This window comes from Tamandua tetradactyla, chromosome 4, assembly GCF_023851605.1.
Source record: "Tamandua tetradactyla isolate mTamTet1 chromosome 4, mTamTet1.pri, whole genome shotgun sequence".
Taxonomy (NCBI): Eukaryota; Metazoa; Chordata; class Mammalia; order Pilosa; family Myrmecophagidae; genus Tamandua; species Tamandua tetradactyla.
The window spans coordinates 147,415,724-147,435,970 of NC_135330.1; the positions used below are offsets into that span (position 1 = coordinate 147,415,724).

Genomic DNA, 20,247 nt, shown 5'->3' on the forward strand with positions numbered 1-20,247 from the left:
GTGATCTCCAAGATCCCTTCAAATAATGAAGTTCTATGAAAATAATCCTCTAATCTCTTTTTCTGACAATTAGGTTTTAAGGAAGTTTCTGGGCCTCCAGTGAGTCAAATCATCTGGCCCATTCAAACAAAAAAATTGTTTTGTTTTCTACCAGATGACTTGTATTTGTGCATGTGTATGTGTTTTTTTGTGACATCTGTTTTTGTTTTTGTTTTTGCTTTTATTTTTGACATTAGCAGCTGTTTACTAGTCACATACACTCTCAGCCCAGGGGAGGATGATACTACATACCATGTGGGGTCACATGGGGTTGTACTTGGGAACAGACTGAACCAGCAGGAGTTCCACTGAAATGATGTCATTAGCTTGTTTGAATACTTCCGCTGGCAGGCAGGGAGGTGAAACTGAGCTTGAGGATCAGGTAAATAGAGCCGGTCCAGCTGATAGGGAAACTAGCCTGCTGAGGAGCCTTTCCCACAAAGTGAGTTGGGGGCATCCCTAGTGAGATTAGGTGAACTCAGAGTTATGCACTTGGAGCCCTGTGAGGCTCAGAGATGTAAAACAGCACTGGAAATTTAGGTCTTAAAATACACTGTCAATCTTAAGATAAGCACCACTATCTATTGGTGAATTGTTTTTCCATTCTATCATATTTGGTGATATTGTCATATAGGAAGTAAGAACTATAGGTGTCAAGGAGTTTTTCCTAGTACTTTGCTTTTTAAAAATTCTACATTAAGTACCTCTCCATACCACCCACAAATGTACATGTCTTTCAGTAGCATGGAAGACCTATATGACTCTTAGGATGCATGAGTTTTGAAACTTGCCTATATTTTTGCCTTCTTCTGTCATCTGGGAGAATTGAGAAACCCTATCTTAGAATTTTGATATTTGCTGCTGTCTTCTATTGCTACCAGTAGGGTAGTGATGTAGAATTCCAGGAAATCTTTATTATTATTATTATTATTTTTTAACATGGGCAGGCACTGGGAATCGAACCCGGGTCCTCTGGCATAGAAGGCAAGCATTCTTGCCTGCTGAGCCACCGTGGCCCACCCGAGAATTCCAGGAAATCTTGCTGGAATTTCTAAGAATAGACACAATATGTTAAAGTTTTGGGTTGAATCTATCATTTTAGGTGCTAGTAGCTTACTTTGCTACAATCTCCAGGTGTCAGCATGACTTCCCATGAGGTAGACAAGGCCTGTGTTAACAACCACCTGACAAATTATGGGGTTGGAGCTATATTTTCAAAGAAGTTACTCAATCCAAACCTGAAATGCCTAAAACAGTTCATGTCATTTATTCACACTTGAAGTCCACTGGAATCAGGGATAAGGTGTTGTCTTCTATTCCAAGAATGAAGTCTTCAGGCAAAGTCTCAGGTGATATCTGAGCTAACTGGCCATCATAAGAACACATGATCCAAATTTTTCTAATTCATTTTAGAAAAAATTTTCTAATTTCTAATTCAGAGAAACCAAATTTCTCTGGTTTCTGGAAGCATCAAATGAATCACCATGCTGCCAAAGTCCACACAAAGATGGTCATCAGTGTCCTTCCCTTCAATCTTAACATGAGGCTCACTTTTACATTTCGTTATATTACGTTGTATGTTTACACAGTGTAGTAGGCCATGGCATGTAAGTGTTGGGTGGACCTTGTACTCCCAATCACAAAGTAATCTGTGTATTTCATCTCTGGAGGAAACTTTATCACACAAATGTCTTTTGAATTTTCTTGCCTCAGAAGTGAAACCAGAACATGGATGCCAAACTTGGGACTAGTATGATCTGCTACACCCGACTACGGGAGCTCCTGGTCGGCTGCCCCGTCCACCAGCTCCTCAGTCAAGGAACCAACATGAAGACAGCATGCTGGGTCGCAGGTCAGGCAGAGTGTGGGTCCCACGGGCAGTTGCCCTACAGCTGGCAGCTGAGGTCAGGGCCTATGCCCACTGTGGGCTTCGCTACCGGAACAACATCTATGTTCTTAAAAGTCTGTATCTGAAGAAAAAAATTTGAACTGGATGTTTTGTGCCAAATTTCTCTATGCTCATTCCTTAAAGGTAAAATTTATGGATTTTCCTGGTAACATTACAGATTATTCATCACCACAATCAAATTTTGAACATTCTCATTACTCCAAAAAAAATACATTTAAAAATAAAAATAACACCCAAACATCCCATTCCCCATATTCTCCCCATTCTGGTTTGCTAGCTGCCAGAATGTGATATACCATAAACCGAATGGCTTTTAAAAAGGGGAATGTTCTAGTTTGCTAGCTGCCAGAATGCAGCACACCAGAGACGGATTGGCTTTTAATAAAAAGGGATTTATTTGTTAGTTCTTCAGGGAAAGGCAGCTAACTTTCCACTGAGGCTCTTTCTTACATGGAAGGCACAGGATGGTCTCTGCTGGTCTTCTCTCCAGGCCCCTGGGTTCCAACAACTTTCCCTGGGGTGACTTCTTTCTCCATCTCCAAAGGCCTGGGCTGAGCTGCAAGTGCTGAGATGAAGAATGCCGAGCTGCTTAGGCTGTGCTATTTTGCGCTCTCTCATTTAAGCACCAGCCAATTAAGCCAAACATCACTCATTGCAGCAGACAAGCCTCCTAGTCCACTGCAGATGTAATTAGCAACAGATGAGGTTCACCTACCATTGGCTCATGTCCACAGCAACAGAACTAGGCACCTTCACCTGGTCAAGTTGACAACTGAATCTAACTACCACAGGGAATTTATTAAGTTGCAAGTTTATAGTTCTAAGGCTGTGAAAATGTCCAAATTAAAGCGAGTCTATAAAAATGTCCAAATTTAGGCACCAACAAGAGGTTACCTTCACTCAAGAAAGGCTGATAAAGTTTGGGGTTTCTCTCTCAACTGGAAGGGCACACATGGCGATGCCTGCTAGCTTTTTCTCCCCCAGGGGTGTTTTCCTTCTTCATCTCCAAAGGTCTCTCACTGTGTGGGCTCTTGTGGCTCTGAAGCTTTTTTCAAAATGGTTCCCTCTTAAAGAGCTCCAGAAAGCAACCCCACCTTGAACAGGTGGAGACACACCTCCATGGACATAATCTAATAAAAAGTAGCCCCCCCACCAATGGGTGGGTCACAAACATAAAAAAGCTCCCACCCAAAAATATTGAATGAGGATCAAAGGACATGGCTTTTCTGGGGTACACCACAGATTCAAACGAGCACATCCCCCATAATTTTTTGTCCTTATTTTTTTACTCATCAGACCATACACTGGATAAAAGGAGTGACAGCTACAATGCTTTCACAATCACATGGTTACGCTGTAAAAGCTACATAGTTATACAATTGTCTTCAGGAATGAAGGTTACTGGAATACAATTCAACAGCTTCAGGTATTTCCTTGTAACTATTATAATCCACTAAAACCATAAAGGGATATCCATATAATGCATAAGAATAACCTTCAGAATAACCTCTTGAATCTATTTGAAATCTCTCAGCCACTGAAACTTTGTCTCATTTTCTTCCTCCTTTTGGTTAAGAAGTCTTTTTCAATCCTTCCATGCCAGGTCCAGGCTCATCCCTGGGACTCATGTCCCAGGGAGATCTACACCCCAGGAATCATGTCCCATATAGAGGTGAGGGCAGTGAGTCTTCCTGGCTTTAGGAAAATAGCCACCTCTGTGCAACAAAAGAGGTTCTCTGGGGGGTGACTCTTAGTCATAATTATAGGTAGGCTTAGCTTCTCCTTTGCAGCAATAAGTTTCATAAGGTGTGCCCCAAGATTGAGGGCTTGGCCTGTTAAATTGGGAAGTCTCCAATGCTTGAGAATATCAGGAATATTCCCCAGGTGGGGAAGTTTAGTATTTTCACCTTTTTCCCCAGTCCCTCAAGGGAGGGCTTGCAAATACTTTTTTATTCTCTGCTCAGATTACTTTGGGATGTACTGGGCATCACATCACATTAACCTTACAAACCAACAAGAGATCACTCCCTATTCAAGTTTCCATGGAAATATGATATTCGAATTAACTGACCATATAAGTTAGGTAGTGTGCTATAGAAAATATACATTTCGCACAAAATAAACACCTCTTCCTTTGGTTTCACATAGAAGTTGAAAGTCTCAAAACATAGACAGTATCATTCTTTACCCTTTAGTCTGACTTACCTTAGTCTTAACCAGATCTGCTTCATTTATATCTCTAATTGAATTCTGATCTCTTTTTCAGCTTTTTTTTTTTTTTTTATAGTTACCCATGTCATTATCTCTACTGGAGTTCTTTATTTTTTCATGTAGTGGATTAGTCAGGGTTCTCTACAGAAACAGAACCAACAGGAAATATCTGTAAATATGAGATTTATAAAAGTGTCTCACACAACTGAGGACGCAGATTTCTAAAATCCATATGGCAGGCTGTGAGGCTGGCAACTCTGCTGAAGAATCTTGATGAACTCCATAGGAGAGGCTCACTGGCTGAAGAAGTAGTGAAAACTTTCTCTTCCACCTTAAAAGTCTTCAACAGATTGGTTAGAATCCAAACTGACTGGATTTTCTCAATTTGTGTGAGGCATGCCCTTATTTGATCACAGATGTAATCAGTCACAGATGCAATCAATTTACTGATGATTTAATAAACCAGCCTTCTGGTTTATCAACCAGCCATAAAATATCCTTGCAGTAATGGTTAGGTCAGTGCTGCCTGACAAGACAACTGGGCACCATCACCTGGCCAAGTTGACACCTGAACCCAACCATTACATGTGGCTTCAGTCAAAGTATCTAGTGTCCTTTCCTTTCAGCTTGCAGCACTCCCTTTAGAATTTCCTGTAGGGCTGGTCTAGTGGTGATGAAGTCCCTCAGTTTATTTATGTGGGAATGTCTTAAGCCCTCCCTCATTAAAATTTTTTTTTTTTTGCATGGGCAGGCACCAGGAATCGAACCCAGCATGGTAGGTGAGAATTCTGCCATTGAACCACCATTGCACTGCCCCCTCCCTCATTTTTGAAAGACAGTTTGCTTGGGTTTTTTTGTTGGATATAGAATCCTTGGTGGTTTTTTCAGCACTTTAAATGTCTTCCCACTCTTTTTTGCCTCCATAGTTTTTGATGAAAAATTGGAATTTAATCTTATTGAGGCTCTCTTGTATGTGACACTGATTCTTAAGTCTTTCAGAATTCTCTTTTTATCTTGGCCTTTGATAGTTTGATTAAAATATGGTACAATGTGGGTCTATTAGGGTTTATTCTGTTTTGAGTTCATGAGCATCTTAGGAGTGTACATTCATGTCTTCTGTTAAGTTTGAGAAGTTTTCAGTCATTATTTCCTTGAATATTCTCTTTCTACTTCTGGGATTCCCATGATATGTATATTGTTATGCTTGCTGGTATCCTATAGGTTTCTCAGATTTTGTTCATTTTTCTTCATTTTTCCGTTTTCTGGTCCTCAGACTGGATGATTTCAATGGTCTTATATTCAAGTTCACTTATTCCTACTTCTGCCAGCAACAATCTGCTATTAAACCCCTTTAGGGATCTTAAATTTCTGTAACTATGGTCTTCAGCTCTGTTTGTTCCTTTATATAATTTTCTATTGATATTCTCTTTGTGTTCATCTATTGTTGTCCTGATCTCCTTTAGTTCTTTGTCCATATTTTTCTTTAGTTTTTTGAGCATATTTAGGAAAGCTTTTTCAAAAAGTCTTTGTCTGGAATATCCCAGATGTGAGCTTCATCACTGATGGTTTTGCATGTTTTAATATTTCCCATTGTCTGAGCCACTTATTCCTCTTTCTTTGTGTGCTTTTTTAATCTTTTGTTGAAAACTGGGCATTTTTATATTTTAATGTATTAGACTCTGAGGTATCTTTTCCTTAAGCTTGTTTCCCATGAGTGTTATAGCAGAACTTTCCTTGAAAGTCAGAAGTCATATTCATTCAATGGATACTTACTGAGTACCTAATATGGACCAAGTCCTGTGTTCACTATTGTTGGGATACACTGAAATGTAAGACACAGGCCTTGCTCTTTATTAGGGATATGCATGGAAAAATAGATACATCATAATATCATGTGATAAATACTATAATAAAGATATTATTACATCATGGGAATGCAGAAGAGATAGTGTTGGGATTGAATCATGTCCTTCACAAAAAGTACATCCAAGTTCTAACCACTAGTCCTGTGTGCATGAACCCATCTTCTTCAGCTTTTTAAACAGTTGCTCTAAGGGGGTAAGTCTGACTTTCACAGCTGCAGAATTCTAGTTCTGAGTCTCAGGTGTAACACAAATACTCGAAGTTCTAGGAACTGACCAGGCTATATACAAAGACCTTGGAATTAAGAAATAACCATTACAACTCAGGAATAGATTGATTGCTGTAAGCGCTTACAATCTAGGATATTTTACAATAAGCCTTCCCCTGATATCCTATGCTGTTGAATTCATTTCTCAGAGTTTGCACATTACAGTTAGCCCTTTTAATGAGGCATTATAATGTGTTTTTTTGTTTGTTTCTGGCTTATTTCACTATTGATTGCCTTTTATTTTCAATACTAAAATCAGGTGACCATATTACATGGCAATGTTATTATTCAATGTTGTACTATGTTTAATTGTGAAGCAGAGTACCAACATCAGACTGTGCGTAAGAAATAAGGCTTGGGTCCTGTTATGGAAGAAAGAGAACAAATGATCATTAAAATGTAAAGAGAATCTTGACATGTGGGAGACATCTTTCTCTCCTTTTTATTTACATATAATGTTTGTCTTCTTACATTATGCTTATACATTAGTTATGTATTACAGGGAAACTTGTCATAATAGGCAATGTAGTGCCAGCCCTGCTTTTTCAATGATGAATGTAATTATGTAGCTTGCATGAAAAAAGGAAGCAACCATACATAAAGTCCTAATTTAGTATGACCAAAAACCAGCATCCTATACTCATGGCAAAGCAATGATCATTTAAATACTTATGAATCAGAACAATTTGATATAAGAAATCACAGAGGTAAAATGGCTATTGATTTGCTGCCTATGAACAAAGAAAAAATGAAAATGCAAAATATTAATATATATTGTTAGAATTGAGTTGCAAGTTTTCAGAATTCACATCTTTTCTAATTGTTGCCAGGTGATACCTCCATATGTAACAAGATATATATAAAATAAAGCTAATAGAAAATATTTAAATTTGTAAATTTATTTTGATCTGTAAACTAACTCTTTGGTACTTCCTTTCTATGCCTATTCCAACTTCTCTCTTTCTGTCTACTTATCCTTTATCTGTATTGTGTAGGGACCACTTCAGCTTGTACTTAAATATTACACTTCATCTTAGCGAAAAGGCTGAGTGTGATAGCTTGTACTTAAACATGTGATAATTTTATGTGCTAACTCAGCTGGGCTACAAACCCAATGATTTAATTAAATACTAATCTAGGCATTGCTGTGACGTTATTTTATAGATATGAATAAATTTCAAAATCAGTAGACATAGGTGAAATTATCCTGTATGATCTAGTGGGTCTGATTTAATCAGTTGAAAGACTGTAAAAGTAGAACTGAGGTTTCCCTGATGAAGAAGAAATTAGACCTGTGAAAACAGCTTCAGCTTAAACCTGAGAGCTCCAAGCTGTTTGCCCCATGATTTCAGACTTGTACTGTTAGCCTCCACAATTGCATAAGCCCATTCCTTGAAAATAAATCTCCTAATACATGTCTCCTATTGGTTCTGTTTTCTGGTTGAACCCTGTATGATATAGAACATTAATTGTATTTTATATTTTTCAAACATACTGGTAGATAATAAAGGAAGGGAGTAGAAGTGGACAGCTATATTAGCTAGGGTTCTCTAGAGAAAGAGAATCAGCAGGAAATATCCATAGATATAAAATTTATAAAAGTGTCTCACATAACCGTGGGAATGTACAGTCCAAAATCCTTAGGGCAGGCTGTGAAGCTGACGACGCCAATGAAAGGTCTGAACGAACTCCAGAGGAGAGGCTTGCCAGTTGAAGCAGTAAGAAAGACTGTCTCTTCTGAATCCTCCTTAAAAGCCTTCCAGTTATTAGATAAAGCATCACTCATTCCAGAAGACACTACCCTGGCTGATTACAAATGCAATCAGGTATGGATGCAGCCGATGTGATCAAGCTTTAATTCTATGAAGTGTCCTTATAGCAACAGACAGGCCAGCGCTTGCCCAACCAGACAAACGGGTACCACCACGTGGCCAAGTTGACACATGAACCTGACCATGGCAACGCTTAATTGTAAAACTGCCCACTTTAGAAGACTTCCTCTCTAAAATTATAGAGCTGAACAGATGACAGGAATCTCAGAATCAGTTAACTATGGAAGAATGTGTGAAGCTAAACTGAGTTTCAAGCCTACAAACTGTTTATAAGATCTACATACATGGTAATAGAGACAAAACTATGGAGTAATCAAAATGCTCATTTCAATTTACTAAAGCTAAAGCCATGATTTCTTGTATTTAAGAAAATCTATTTTAGAATGTAATGTCAATAGAGTGATGGCCAGTGAATTTTTTTTTTAAGTTGAGAAAGGAATCTTGAGATAGAGAATATAATTTTATCTCTTTTCAACCATCTCTAGCTAAATATAAAGAAATCATATGCATTTCAAATGCAGTTAGTTATTAGGATCTATTGTACATTAACCAAAATCAGAAGCTACTCAAGGAGCAGCTGCATGTTGTAGAGGAGATGGTACAACAACAACAACAAAAACAACTGAAGTATAGAGAAAAATTTGGAGCTTTTGCCAACCTGTGATTTAGGCCTGTGTGGATGGCCTCGTATAGGCAAAGGTAAATCTGCTATTCTTCGATGAAAAACCCAACAAAGTATCTTTATGCATTTGTATACAGCTCATCACACCTGGATAGAAGTAAGAGGAGAAGATGGAGGATGATGGAAATGTGTGAGGGGTTCTCAATGGGAAGTATGTCCCAGGTAAAGGGGTCCTAATAGCATCACTCTAAAGAACAACATCAAACTTGTTCCTTTGTAGGAAGGCTGCAGATACATCATGTCTATGTGAGAAAATGCCAACAACGTAGGGTGCTAAGGATTATTCTGGAGATGAAACATCAACCATGTAAAATTAGTTACAGTAATTTAACAAGATTTTGAGAATATTAACATCTTGATACCCATCTCATTGGATTCTCTGAGAAGCAGATACTGATAAGAAATTATGAGTGCAACAGATTTATTGGGGTGCAATATTTTTGAAAGGAAAAAGAAGGGAGCAGGATTGAACAGGGGGAGCTGTCAAAGTGATGCAAACTGACAAGGTTTCTGTCAGCTCAGCAGGAAGCTCCAAAGCAAAGATTATCCCTTCAATGAGTCTAGTGTTGGGCAAAAAATGCTAGGTTCTTATACCATTGCCTCACTCAATCATTGGCTGGCAGCCACCCTGAAAATAGTGCAACCTCTACTTGAAAGCTCATGTAGACCCTGACAAAGCTAAGAGTTGGAGGTTAGCTTTCTCAGATAACCACACTCCCTGCAGCAGGGCAGAGAGTGCTTCTTGAAAGGGAATCTGGGTGGCTTATCTCCATGTCTGCCCCTGTATTGCAGTGGGAAACTAGTAAAATTTGGGGTGGCTGTGTATTTGGAAATGAAAGTTGTTTAGATCAGAACAAGATGTGTAGCGAAGTGCACTAAATTCCTAAAATTCTACCTGAGGTTGGTGGTGTATCACCACCAATTACTTAGGTAAATAGAGTTAAAATCATTACTAAGAAATTAGGTTAAAAAAAGTCAGTTGTTGCTTAAGGACTTCACAATGGTAAAATGTATTGTTGCTCCCATTTCATTCCAAATAAATTGCTCCTAGTGACACAATTCAGGTCTTTCGCTTGAAACACTGGCTTAGTTGTGAAATGGGCAAAATGTGCTCAGAATGGATCTTCTGGAGATTACGAAAAAGTCTAGTTTATTTCATAAGGATCAAGTAGTTAGATTTAAGGAAGTCACGTTGGCTTATTGTGATATGTAACTATTTTCTTATATTTCTGCACAAGTTTCACCTAATGGTGGGCAAAAAGGGGAAAGAAATAAGGCCCTTTAAAAAATATGTACATATATGTGTATGTATATATATATATATATATATATATATATATATATATTAAGCATAGTCCTTAATAAAATGGATGGGGGTTCTGAACTTTGTCACCACTTAGCAGCTTTGGACGAGATCCTGAACCTCTCTGTACCTTAGTTTCCTCATGTGTTAAATGTAGATTCCAATCCTGAATACATCATGGAGTCACTATGAGGATGATATGAAATGATATAATGCATGCATAATCCATGGTTTAGGAAGGGCTCAATACATGTTAACTATTATACCAATTCTCTTTTTCCTCTTTCTCTTTCTTCTCCCTGAAAGTTTGCTTTCCTGTTGAATTTTGTCATTAGCTCTGGTAGATTAGCAAAATGATCATAAAACTTGGGAGATTTTGCCCCCAAAGCTTTTAATCAGGTGTTTGGTTTCTACCATCATGTTCTCAATAACTGTGCTGGGTGTGCTAGATATAAAAAATGGCTTCTGCCTTGAGCAGCTTGCAGTCTATTTGAGAAATAAATGAACATATAAATGATTAATGAAAATGCAAGCGCATATAAAACTAAGTCTGAAATTGAGTCTTATAGATTATAAGTGATGTAGAAATCTAATTTAATTTTGCTGACACAGGCTGTTGTTTTGATCATTGAAAGCAACACCATTTGGGATGAAACTGTGAGGGTGAGCACTTGTATCAGTAATAACAGTAACATGGCATATGTTTGTCTTAGACTCTAAAATACATTGTTAGAGCAAGAGAAAGCAAGCTCAATGAAATTTAAATGTTATCACTGCTTCTTAATATTGTTAGGCTATTAAATTCTCTCTGCCATTAGATGTGTCAAGGCTGCAAAAACGGAAGAACTGATGAACACTTTGAATATAACGATCAGAAAGACTGAATTTTTTTGGTTGATCTCTCAATGAGTTTCAGTGTTTATTCGATCTCTGTTATTTCAGTCAGCAAATAAGGCTGATTCAGTGACCTCTTTCATTCAGAAACCTCCTCTGAAGATGCCAGAGTCAATAGGAAGTATTTCTCCCCTCGCGGCTTCACTGTAAAATATCATTTAGGGAAAAAAGTTTAGCTTTCTTAAAAAATAAAAAGAACCTCTGGGCCAGTTCATGTGGAATCAGTTTTCAGGGTATAGAAAGTGTTTCCGTTAAGAGTTCAGTAGTTTACCTTGCCCCACCATATTCTTCTACTTGCTAGAGGAACCTGTACGTTCTCCTAGAAACACATATAGTACTTCATGTGTGCAGGCACTGAGATAGCGTTTACAAAGGGATTTCTTTTCTTATTTGATTTTTTACAAAGGGTTTTCTTAATGTTATGCACTTATAATTATTGATTTGAGTGTGACCACAAAATAGTTCTACCTTCTTTCATTATTTCCTTGTATCCTTCCAGTAACCTAGAGTTCTAGAGGCCTCTTTTCTTAGAGAGGTAGAGGAGTACGTCTGAAGAGTACCTGCTGGATTCTTATATCTCTTATTATCAAATATGTAAACAAAACGAAGATTGAAAAAAAAATCCTTATGAAACTGTGCTTCATCAGTTCTAACAAATGTCCCACACCAATGCAAGGTGTTAATAATAGGGTAGCCTATGGGAACCCTGTAGTTTATACATGCTTGTTCTGTAATCCCACTTCTCTAATTAAAAAAGAAAGAAAGAAAGAAATTCCTTACCTCAGTAATGATTTTATTTTTCAGTAATGATTTTGAGTGAGGAGTCTAAGAATGTCCTAGGGATAGGTCTCCTTTTATTGTCCTACCTTGAGTAATAAACGGACGTGTTGGGTAAATAGACGACCTATCCTCAGGTGTTCTAGAAATGCATTCCCTCTCTTCTCGACATCTGTCTCTGTGCCGTGTGATTGTGCACACGCCTGTGTCTGCGCCAAACCCGTCGACACAGAAAAGTCCAATCAACGATAGAGATAGATTTTTCCGTTGTTTTTGCCTCCGCCCACTCCCGACCGGATGACAATCTAGACAGCTCCCCCGGACTTCTCTTACTTTTCCATCTCCTCCCACTCAGCGAAACCCTCCCACTCGCGACGCGCTTGGGCGCTGGAGGACCCAGCGCGCCTGCGCGGCCATTCCGAGCATGCTCAGTAGCATGAGCCAGCTCCGCGGCGTCTGCGAACACCTCCCACCATCCGTCGCTGTCGCGGAGGTCTCTGCGGCTGCTGCCGGGGCGACAGGAAGTGAAGCGGCCCCACCGGGCCACAGCGGCGGCAGAAACAGAGGCGGAAGGGGCGCTGCGGCCACGGCGACGACGACGACGACGACTACTACGACGTCGACCGGGGTGGCCGAAGAGGCTGAACGCCGAAGAGACTTGCTCTCTGGGAAGCCGGATCCCGAGTCCGGCAGGATGGATCTTCACCAGTCGGGCACTGGCCGTTACCAGATGGTGAGTTCTCGGTCTTCGGCGCCGCCCGGGACCCTGGGCTACCGCCTGGCCCTGAGATATCGCTTTTCTCAGGTTATTCCCGAAAGAGACGAGCTGGCAGATTGTTTAGGCTGTTCTGGCTGGAGCTGCTCCTATCAGGCCTCTCTTCCGTGGAACCTGCCTGTGACTCCTGAGAGGGCCGTCCCTCTTGCCCCAGGTCTCCTAGTCCTCCACCCCCACCCTTACCCTGTTTCCAGCTGTAAGATGCCCCCACCCTCCACCTCGCCTTAAAATTTATTTCTGACCTACTCTTTCATTTCCTTACTCCTTGACCTAGTCAACTCCTGAGACATTCCAGTCTATTGGCTTCTAGAAATGGTGTTGAGTTCATATACCTGCTAGGATGCTAGGAAGATGAACGTCGTAAATGGGGTTGGGGTGGGGGAGGAGAGAGAAGATGTAAACGGTAGGGTGTGAATTTGTTTGGTAAAAATGTGGGTTAGAAATCGGGGCGTTAAGGAATAGAAGTAGTGCTGATCTTGTCTGCTTTAGTTAACCTTGCCATTTTGTCCTTTTCCATTATGTTAGTGTTAAAAGTGAATATGTGTTTTTTATGTCCCCGCTTTTTTTTTTTCTTTTGGCGGGTGGGGGAGCAGAGGAAGTTTTTATTGTTAGAAAAAATTTTAATCATGTTTCAAAAATTATTTTACAATCAATACAAAGTTTTCCAGTTTAATTTATTAGTGCTCTATGTAAACCTTTGCAACTGAATGTTGAAATGAGTGCAAGTTTTTCCTTTATATTTTGTGTCAGTTTTTCTGGCATATATTTTTCGTTTATTAATTTTGGTGATGTCTATCGGAGAGTCTTATTGTAAACCCAGTTTAAAAATTGATTCAGCAATAGATGGCTGTTGTGTTGTAGTACGTAACATATAACTTTATAAATGTTCAGATGGTAATTTATTTAAACCTGTTTACCCAGGAAGAGGAGAAAAACATATCAGTAGGTAGTGCTGATGGTGCATATATCGTACTGCCTATAAAGTTATACAGATGTAGTTATGTTAGTCCTAGATTTTACCTTTGAAATTTGCACTTATAAGACTTGGTTTTCTTTTTCTTTACAAGTCTTCGTTTTGAACTAAGAATTTATAAATAAATGCGTTTTGACAAGAGCATATATTAGGATCCTGAATGATGAGATCCAATATATGTAATTTTGCATTTTTCCAGTATAAAATTTCATGATACTTCATTTTCAGCTGGTTACATAGTGTAAAATATACAAAATATTCAAATTCTGAATTTTCTGAAAATTTATTAGTATTTTTGGCATGGCCTGAAAAATATTGCTGCCAGTATGGAAGGCATTTTTCAGGTTGTCAGTGTCTATCACTTTTGCTGGTTTTATTTTTCTTAAGGTGATGCTGTTTTTGCAGATGCTAGGAAAAGTAAAATACAGTAGAAGAAATGAAGTAATAAAGTGAGATTTGTTTTTTTCCAATTTATTTTCTTTCTTTTTCCTGTTTGTTTCTCTTAAAGGCATTAGCTGTTAAGAATTCTTTCACTTTGGATGCTTTTGCTTATTGGAATCAACCATGTTCTCATATACAAGCCACTACTCAAAATGTTATTAACTGATGTAACCTTGTGCCTTAAAATAATTTTGTATTGTATATTGTTTTCTTTGCATTCAGTAGTTATGGCTAGTTGAGATTTATAGAAAACTATTTAGCTATGAATCCTATGGCTTATATGATACACATAACTGCTCAGTTTTTTTTTAAAAACTCCGAAAGCTTAATTAACTGGTCCCAATATATAATTTGGTTGTTGAATAATGAGGGATGAATCAATAGAGAGGTAGGTAAGTATACTTGGTGAAAACATTTTGTGATATTAATTTATCACTAATTTAAAGAGGTAAAATTCAGATCTCTAAACTGTAAGTTAGCAGCGAAGCCCAGGACCATCAGAATGACTTACTACCATTAACCAGTGCAGAAGCTTCGTTTGAAACTGGCTTTTTTTCTAAGGATTCTTCTTTCCTTTCATTGTTCAGGGGTTCTGAGTTTTCTTGAATAAAGCAGTGTATAATAAAGTAGAGCTACAAACAGGTTTAACTGTTACCCTTGTAATTTTAGAGAAAGCTAGGTGTGATACATAGTTTGGCTGTTATGGGAAATTCTGTTTTGCTTCTTAGGAAATGAGCTGTGTTGCCAAATTATGAAGCAGTTAACTTGGCTTGCAACTGTTAGGCCACATTCTAAAATCTCTGTTTTAAATGATTATAACTTGGTTATATCTTGGTACCTGCACCAAGTTGACTATTAAGATGTAAAAGGTATTCTGTATACATTGGCAGTGCTGATTATAGCAATAGTTTGCCAAACTGTATTCCAGAATGATGGCAATAGATGTTCCTGGATGATTTACAACATATATTAGCATCAAAACCATGAAAAATTAGGGTGGACTATGATGGTGATTAAATGTACAAATAAAAAAAAATTGCAAAAGAAAAAAAGAAGTTTTGCAGTAAAAACAGTGGTTTGGTTTGGATTTGTTTAACCCAGTTTTTCCTAAACTTTAACCATAATTTTTTTATTTAAAGATTATATTGACATTTCAAAATATTAGTTTTTTATGAAACAAATTTGAAATATTCCTTCTTAGAAAGATTTGGATAGTTTGCTCTTGTATTGAGTAGAATTACCCTTGATAAATCAGAAGGGATGAAGGTTTAACCATTAATGGCTAAAAAACCAGGTATTAAAACAATAACAAAAAAACCCAGGTATTAAAGTCATCTGGGCTTATGTTAAGTTTTTAGTAATTAGAGATCTTGGTTCAGTTATTTAGCACCTTGAAGCTAAATTTCCTCATATTAGTACCTACTTCATTAGGATTATTATGAGAACTAAAAAAGGTAATATAGGTAAGACCTATAGTATAATGACTGGTACATGGTGAAAAACTTAACATGTGAGCACAACCATTTTTTTAGCAAGTAGCAGAGGACAAGCAAGCTAATCCACCTCTCCCAGAGAATGTTGTTAGATGCTGTGATTGCCTAAATGTTTGTTGCCTTTTGTGACTTACTAGAAGAAATCATTTAGTATCAGATGGGTAAGCTTTGAAGCATACTTAGCTAGAATGTGCAGGGATGCTCAGGCCCATGGCATGCAGCCTTGTCCAGAGGGTCTGTGTTCTGGATTAGATAATATATGATGATTTTCAGATGTAATTATTTCCTTTTGCTTTCCTCTTTAAAGAAGTATTGCAGTTTTTTATCGTACATTCTCTAGTTATCGCTTTCTTTTCTAGTACCAGCTTGATTCAACCTTCATTTGTTTGTTCCTTTTGAACTCATATAGTTTATCTGGTTTATATTCTTACTACACCTCTTTTATATCAAGGTCAGTTGATTGCTTAATTAGTAACTACTTTTCAGTCTTTATCTTAATTGATTTCTCTGTTACATTGACACTTTGAACTTTGAGCTTCTTGAAACTCTTCTTTATTCCTGATAACAAGAAACTTCCTACTCTATTTCTCTACATTTTCTTCTTTGTGAATGATTTTGTATTTATCCTTAAATGTCAGTGCTTTCTGTTATAGGACTATTGTACTATTTCCTTCCTTCACTTGACCATTCTTCAGTGTTTCATTTGTACTGATGAGTAATTTGTGTAATATAAATTTGATTTTTACTTCTCTGCTCAGAAATCTTCAGTGGACTTGTTGCATTTTCCTCCAACATTTTTTTTTAAATTAAAACGTTCAGATATATAGAAAAGTTAATACCCATATATCACATACAGATTGTAGAACCTATGGTTGTTAATGGTTTGTTATATTTGCTTTGTTGTATATAATTTGACAGTCTTATTTTTTGATGCATTTCAAAGTAACTTGCAGATATTGGTATACTTCACCACAAACTGCATACTTATCATGAGCCTTGAGTTCAATATTTATGATTCTTTTCCTTTGAGGTTAAATTGACATATAGTTAATTGCACAAATCTTACTTGTTCTGTTGGATGAGTTTTGACAAATGCATGCATCTGTGTAGCCTAAACCACTTTCAAGGTGACAGAATAGGGATAGGGAAACTATGGTCCATAAAGTTCTTTTGGAACACAGTCATGCCCATTCTTTTAGTGTCCTGTGTAGCTGCTTTCGTGTTACAACAATAGGGGTTGAATATTTGAGACAGAGCCCACAAGCCTGAAATAAGTATTGTTTTGCCATTTAGAGAAAAAGTGTACCAGTTCCTGTTATAGAACATTGCCATCACTCTAGAAAGTTTGCGCATAGCCCTTCCCAATCTTTAACCTCAGATGACCATTCTGATTTTTCTGACCTTATTTTTCCAATGTGAATTAGTTTCATGTTATTATGTATATCCCTTCCTATAGGTCTGCTGCCTCAACCTTTAATAAGCAGACAATCCCCAAGGGATTGCAACCTCTCTGTCAGGATGTCCTTTTTAGTTGAATTTGGGATGGGTAAGAGGCCACTCTTCAGTTGCCTGTTTGAATGTATTGTGATGGTGTCAACCTGGGGCTGGGGCAGCTACTGCCTTGCTATGCCCCAAGATACTCAAGTTCAATCCAGCACGAGCTCATATTTGGGCCCTGGCGGAGGGTAATGATGGAGTACATACCTTCCCCCACTGGTTCAACCTCTTGCTCTCTGTACAGAGGGTGAGGCAGGGGATGTAGAGTGGAGTGGCTGAGATCTCTTCCTTGGGAGGTGATTCCTGAGCTGAGACTCCAAGCCCTCCATTCATACTTCATTTTCCCATTGAACTTCACTTATCAAACAAATATTCAGAGATAAAATTCTTAAGAATTTCAAGACAGTAATCACAGAGCATGAAACCCCAAACATGGGGCCTTTTTGAGGCTGGGTCCTGCAGTGGTATCATGCTGATGAAAATGGTTCTGAAACTGGTCTCAGAGTGGGGACAGTAGTGGCGATGGTGGTGGTGGTGAGGTAAATTAGGTTGGCAATTTTTTTCTGTAAAAGGGCCAGATAGTAAGTATTTCAGACTTTGCAGGCCATATAGTCTGTCACAACTACTCAAGTCTACCATTGTAATGGAAAAGCATTTATACACAATACGTAAACAAACAAATGTATCTGTGTCCCAATAAAGCTTTACTTACAGCAACAGTGGGCTGGATTTGGCCTACTGCCCATAGTTTTTCCACCCCTAATATAGATGTTGTAATATAATATAGTATAGGAATATATGTCAGGTAATCTTAAAGCTTGGGCCTACTGGAAAATTAATTTTTTATTTCGCCCAGTCTCTATAAAAGGAATGTAGTGAAGTTTTTTTTTTAAATATTAGACTTTTTTTTTTTTTTTTCAGTGAAGTTGTCTTACATCACTTATTTGTACTTGGTGATCAGGTGGGTATATATAGTCGGTCTGGAATTGGTGTGAAGATAAATGGGCAGTGAGTGAAAATTCCCTGTGAGAATGGTAAAGGCAGGTTTCTCATGCCTGGTAAATCTTTCATTCTCTTTGAGTGGTATCACCCACGGCTATACTTTTCCGTGGAGAATTGTGAGAACCACAATGCCTGTGGTTCTGTCTGGGGAGATATTTTGTTATCCCATGCCTTACATATCTTTCCAAATCCTTTGCTTAATGGCAGAGAATACTTAACATTTTTTCATCTTTGACATCATTTTGTTAGTCATGTAGCTGCTGCATTGTGGCAGCCACTCCAATAATAGTCGTAATGTCTAACTCGTTATACCATTTATAAATAAAGCAGTTTTTTGCATAAAAATAAGAACAATACGTTTACATGATCTTTAAGAAAAAGTTTTAATAACCCATGTTTAACAGATCAAAGTTCTCTAAATAGAACTATCTATGGACTTGAAAATACTTAACATTTAGTGTTTTCAAGTTCTTCAAATACCCATTAGAGCTAACTGAAAAATCTAGCAAACGATATTTTTTTTAAAGTATTTACGCAAATCTTGAAAATATGTCCTAGACTCAAGTAAGTGAAACTAGAGAACACTGAAAGTAAAAGATCTTGAAAGCGTCAGGGAGTCTAGGCAGATTACTTCAAAAGTAAGAAAAAAAAAAAAGAAATTGATACCTTACTTCACAACTGTAACAATTGAAAGCAGAAAACAGGGGGGTCTTATATTATATATTCAAAGTGCTGAGAGAAGATAAATGTCACATTGTAATTGTATATGAAACTAAAGCATCTTTCAAGAAAAAGTGTAAAATAAAGACAATTTCAGACAAAAAAATTAATTGCCTGGGATACCAGGCAAACCTCCAAAGAAAAACTTCCTTGAATTTTATGAAGGAGAAAAATCATCCAAGGAGGAATGATAAGCCAAGAAAAATGATATACTTAAAAACCTAAACAAACATTAATTATATAAAACATTAGGGATAGGAAAAAAAAAACAACTTTGGACAAAATGGGCAAAATAGGATGTAAGTGAAAGAGACTGATTTAATGTTTCAAGAAACGTATTACTTGGGAAGAATGTTCTAATAAATGGTTAATAAAAATAGGAATTCTACAGTGACTTCCCATCTCTGATAGAATCTAGTCTTTAAAGAGATGAGGGTCCTACACAATCTGATCACCCTTCCTTCTTGACCTTTGTGATGATTAGGTTCATGTGTCAGCTTCACCAGGTGATGGTAACATTTTCTTCTATCCTTCTACTCATCCTTGTTTCCTCTGTTCCAGCCAGATTGTTCTCTTCACTTGCTTTTTTCTTAAACATGCTAGGCATGCTTCTGCACTTGGTACTTATTTACGTCTCTCCTTGAATGTAGGGTAGGGATTTTTGTCTACTTTGTTCACTGTTGTATCTTTCAGTACTTGGCATTTGGTAGATACTCAGTAAGTATTTGATAATAATGAATGAATTATGCTAGCTCAAGCTTGTCTATAGTATTTTATTCTAATTTTCATTTTTACATTTATTTTGTCACTACTACTGAGACTTGGCTCTCCAAGGTTGCTCTTGTTTTTGCTTCTGCTTTTAACTTAACATATATTGCTTAGTGTGTGTATTTTGTATTTATACATACATATATCCCTCCATGAATGGTGTCCCCTAGCGTTGTTCAGTAAGCAGCCTGTTAAGTTCAGATACAGTAGCCCTGTTTCATACACCTTTAACTGTGGAGTTCTGGGCACTGCTTTGATTTCCCTCATTTGTTTCATGTTGATTACTCGGCACTATTTTTATTTTTAATATCTGACGTATATTCTAAAATATTTACTGATGATATGTGTATTGGTAATATATTCTATACATGTAGATCCGACTTGAGTTTGAAAAAATATGCATTGCATTCTGCTGGTGTGAATTAAAAGTAAATTTAGGTTGGGCCGCGGTGGCTCAGCAGGCAGAGTTCTTGCTTGCCATGCTGGAGACCTGGGTTCAATTCCCAGTGCCTGCCCATGTAAGAAAAAAAAAAGTAAATTTGCTGAAAGATCATTGTAATTTAGGCTAACCTGCTTATGAGTATAGTTGTTTTCATTCTTTCTGTGTTTTCATGCCGTGTTACAGTGTTTCTAAAGGTTTGGTCATATAGTTGGAATTAAGGTGTGGATAAAATTCTTGTAAAAGATGTGTCAGTTACAAGTTAGGAAATGCTGCGGTAGTCTAAGATTTATTATCAGATTCTTTCAAGGTTTTGACTTGCTTACTTTTAAGATTTGTTTGAACATGAACAATTTAATAC

The 20,247-nt window shown here is 37.6% G+C and overlaps 1 protein-coding gene and 1 pseudogene across 1 annotated transcript in view; one reads left to right on the plus strand and one right to left on the minus strand.

Annotated features, from left to right (window-relative positions):
- Positions 1–1,305: 1,305 nt before the first annotated feature.
- Positions 1,306–12,195, minus strand: LOC143680523 (mitochondrial assembly of ribosomal large subunit protein 1 pseudogene; annotated as a pseudogene).
- NDFIP2 (Nedd4 family interacting protein 2) overlaps positions 12,147–20,247 on the plus strand; it is a 93,257-nt gene continuing 85,156 nt past the window's right edge. Inside the window, exon 1 of the mRNA XM_077158508.1 lies at positions 12,147–12,511. Coding sequence (XP_077014623.1) covers positions 12,203–12,511 — 309 coding nt within the window. The 5' untranslated portion in view covers positions 12,147–12,202. The remainder of the gene's footprint in view (positions 12,512–20,247) is intronic.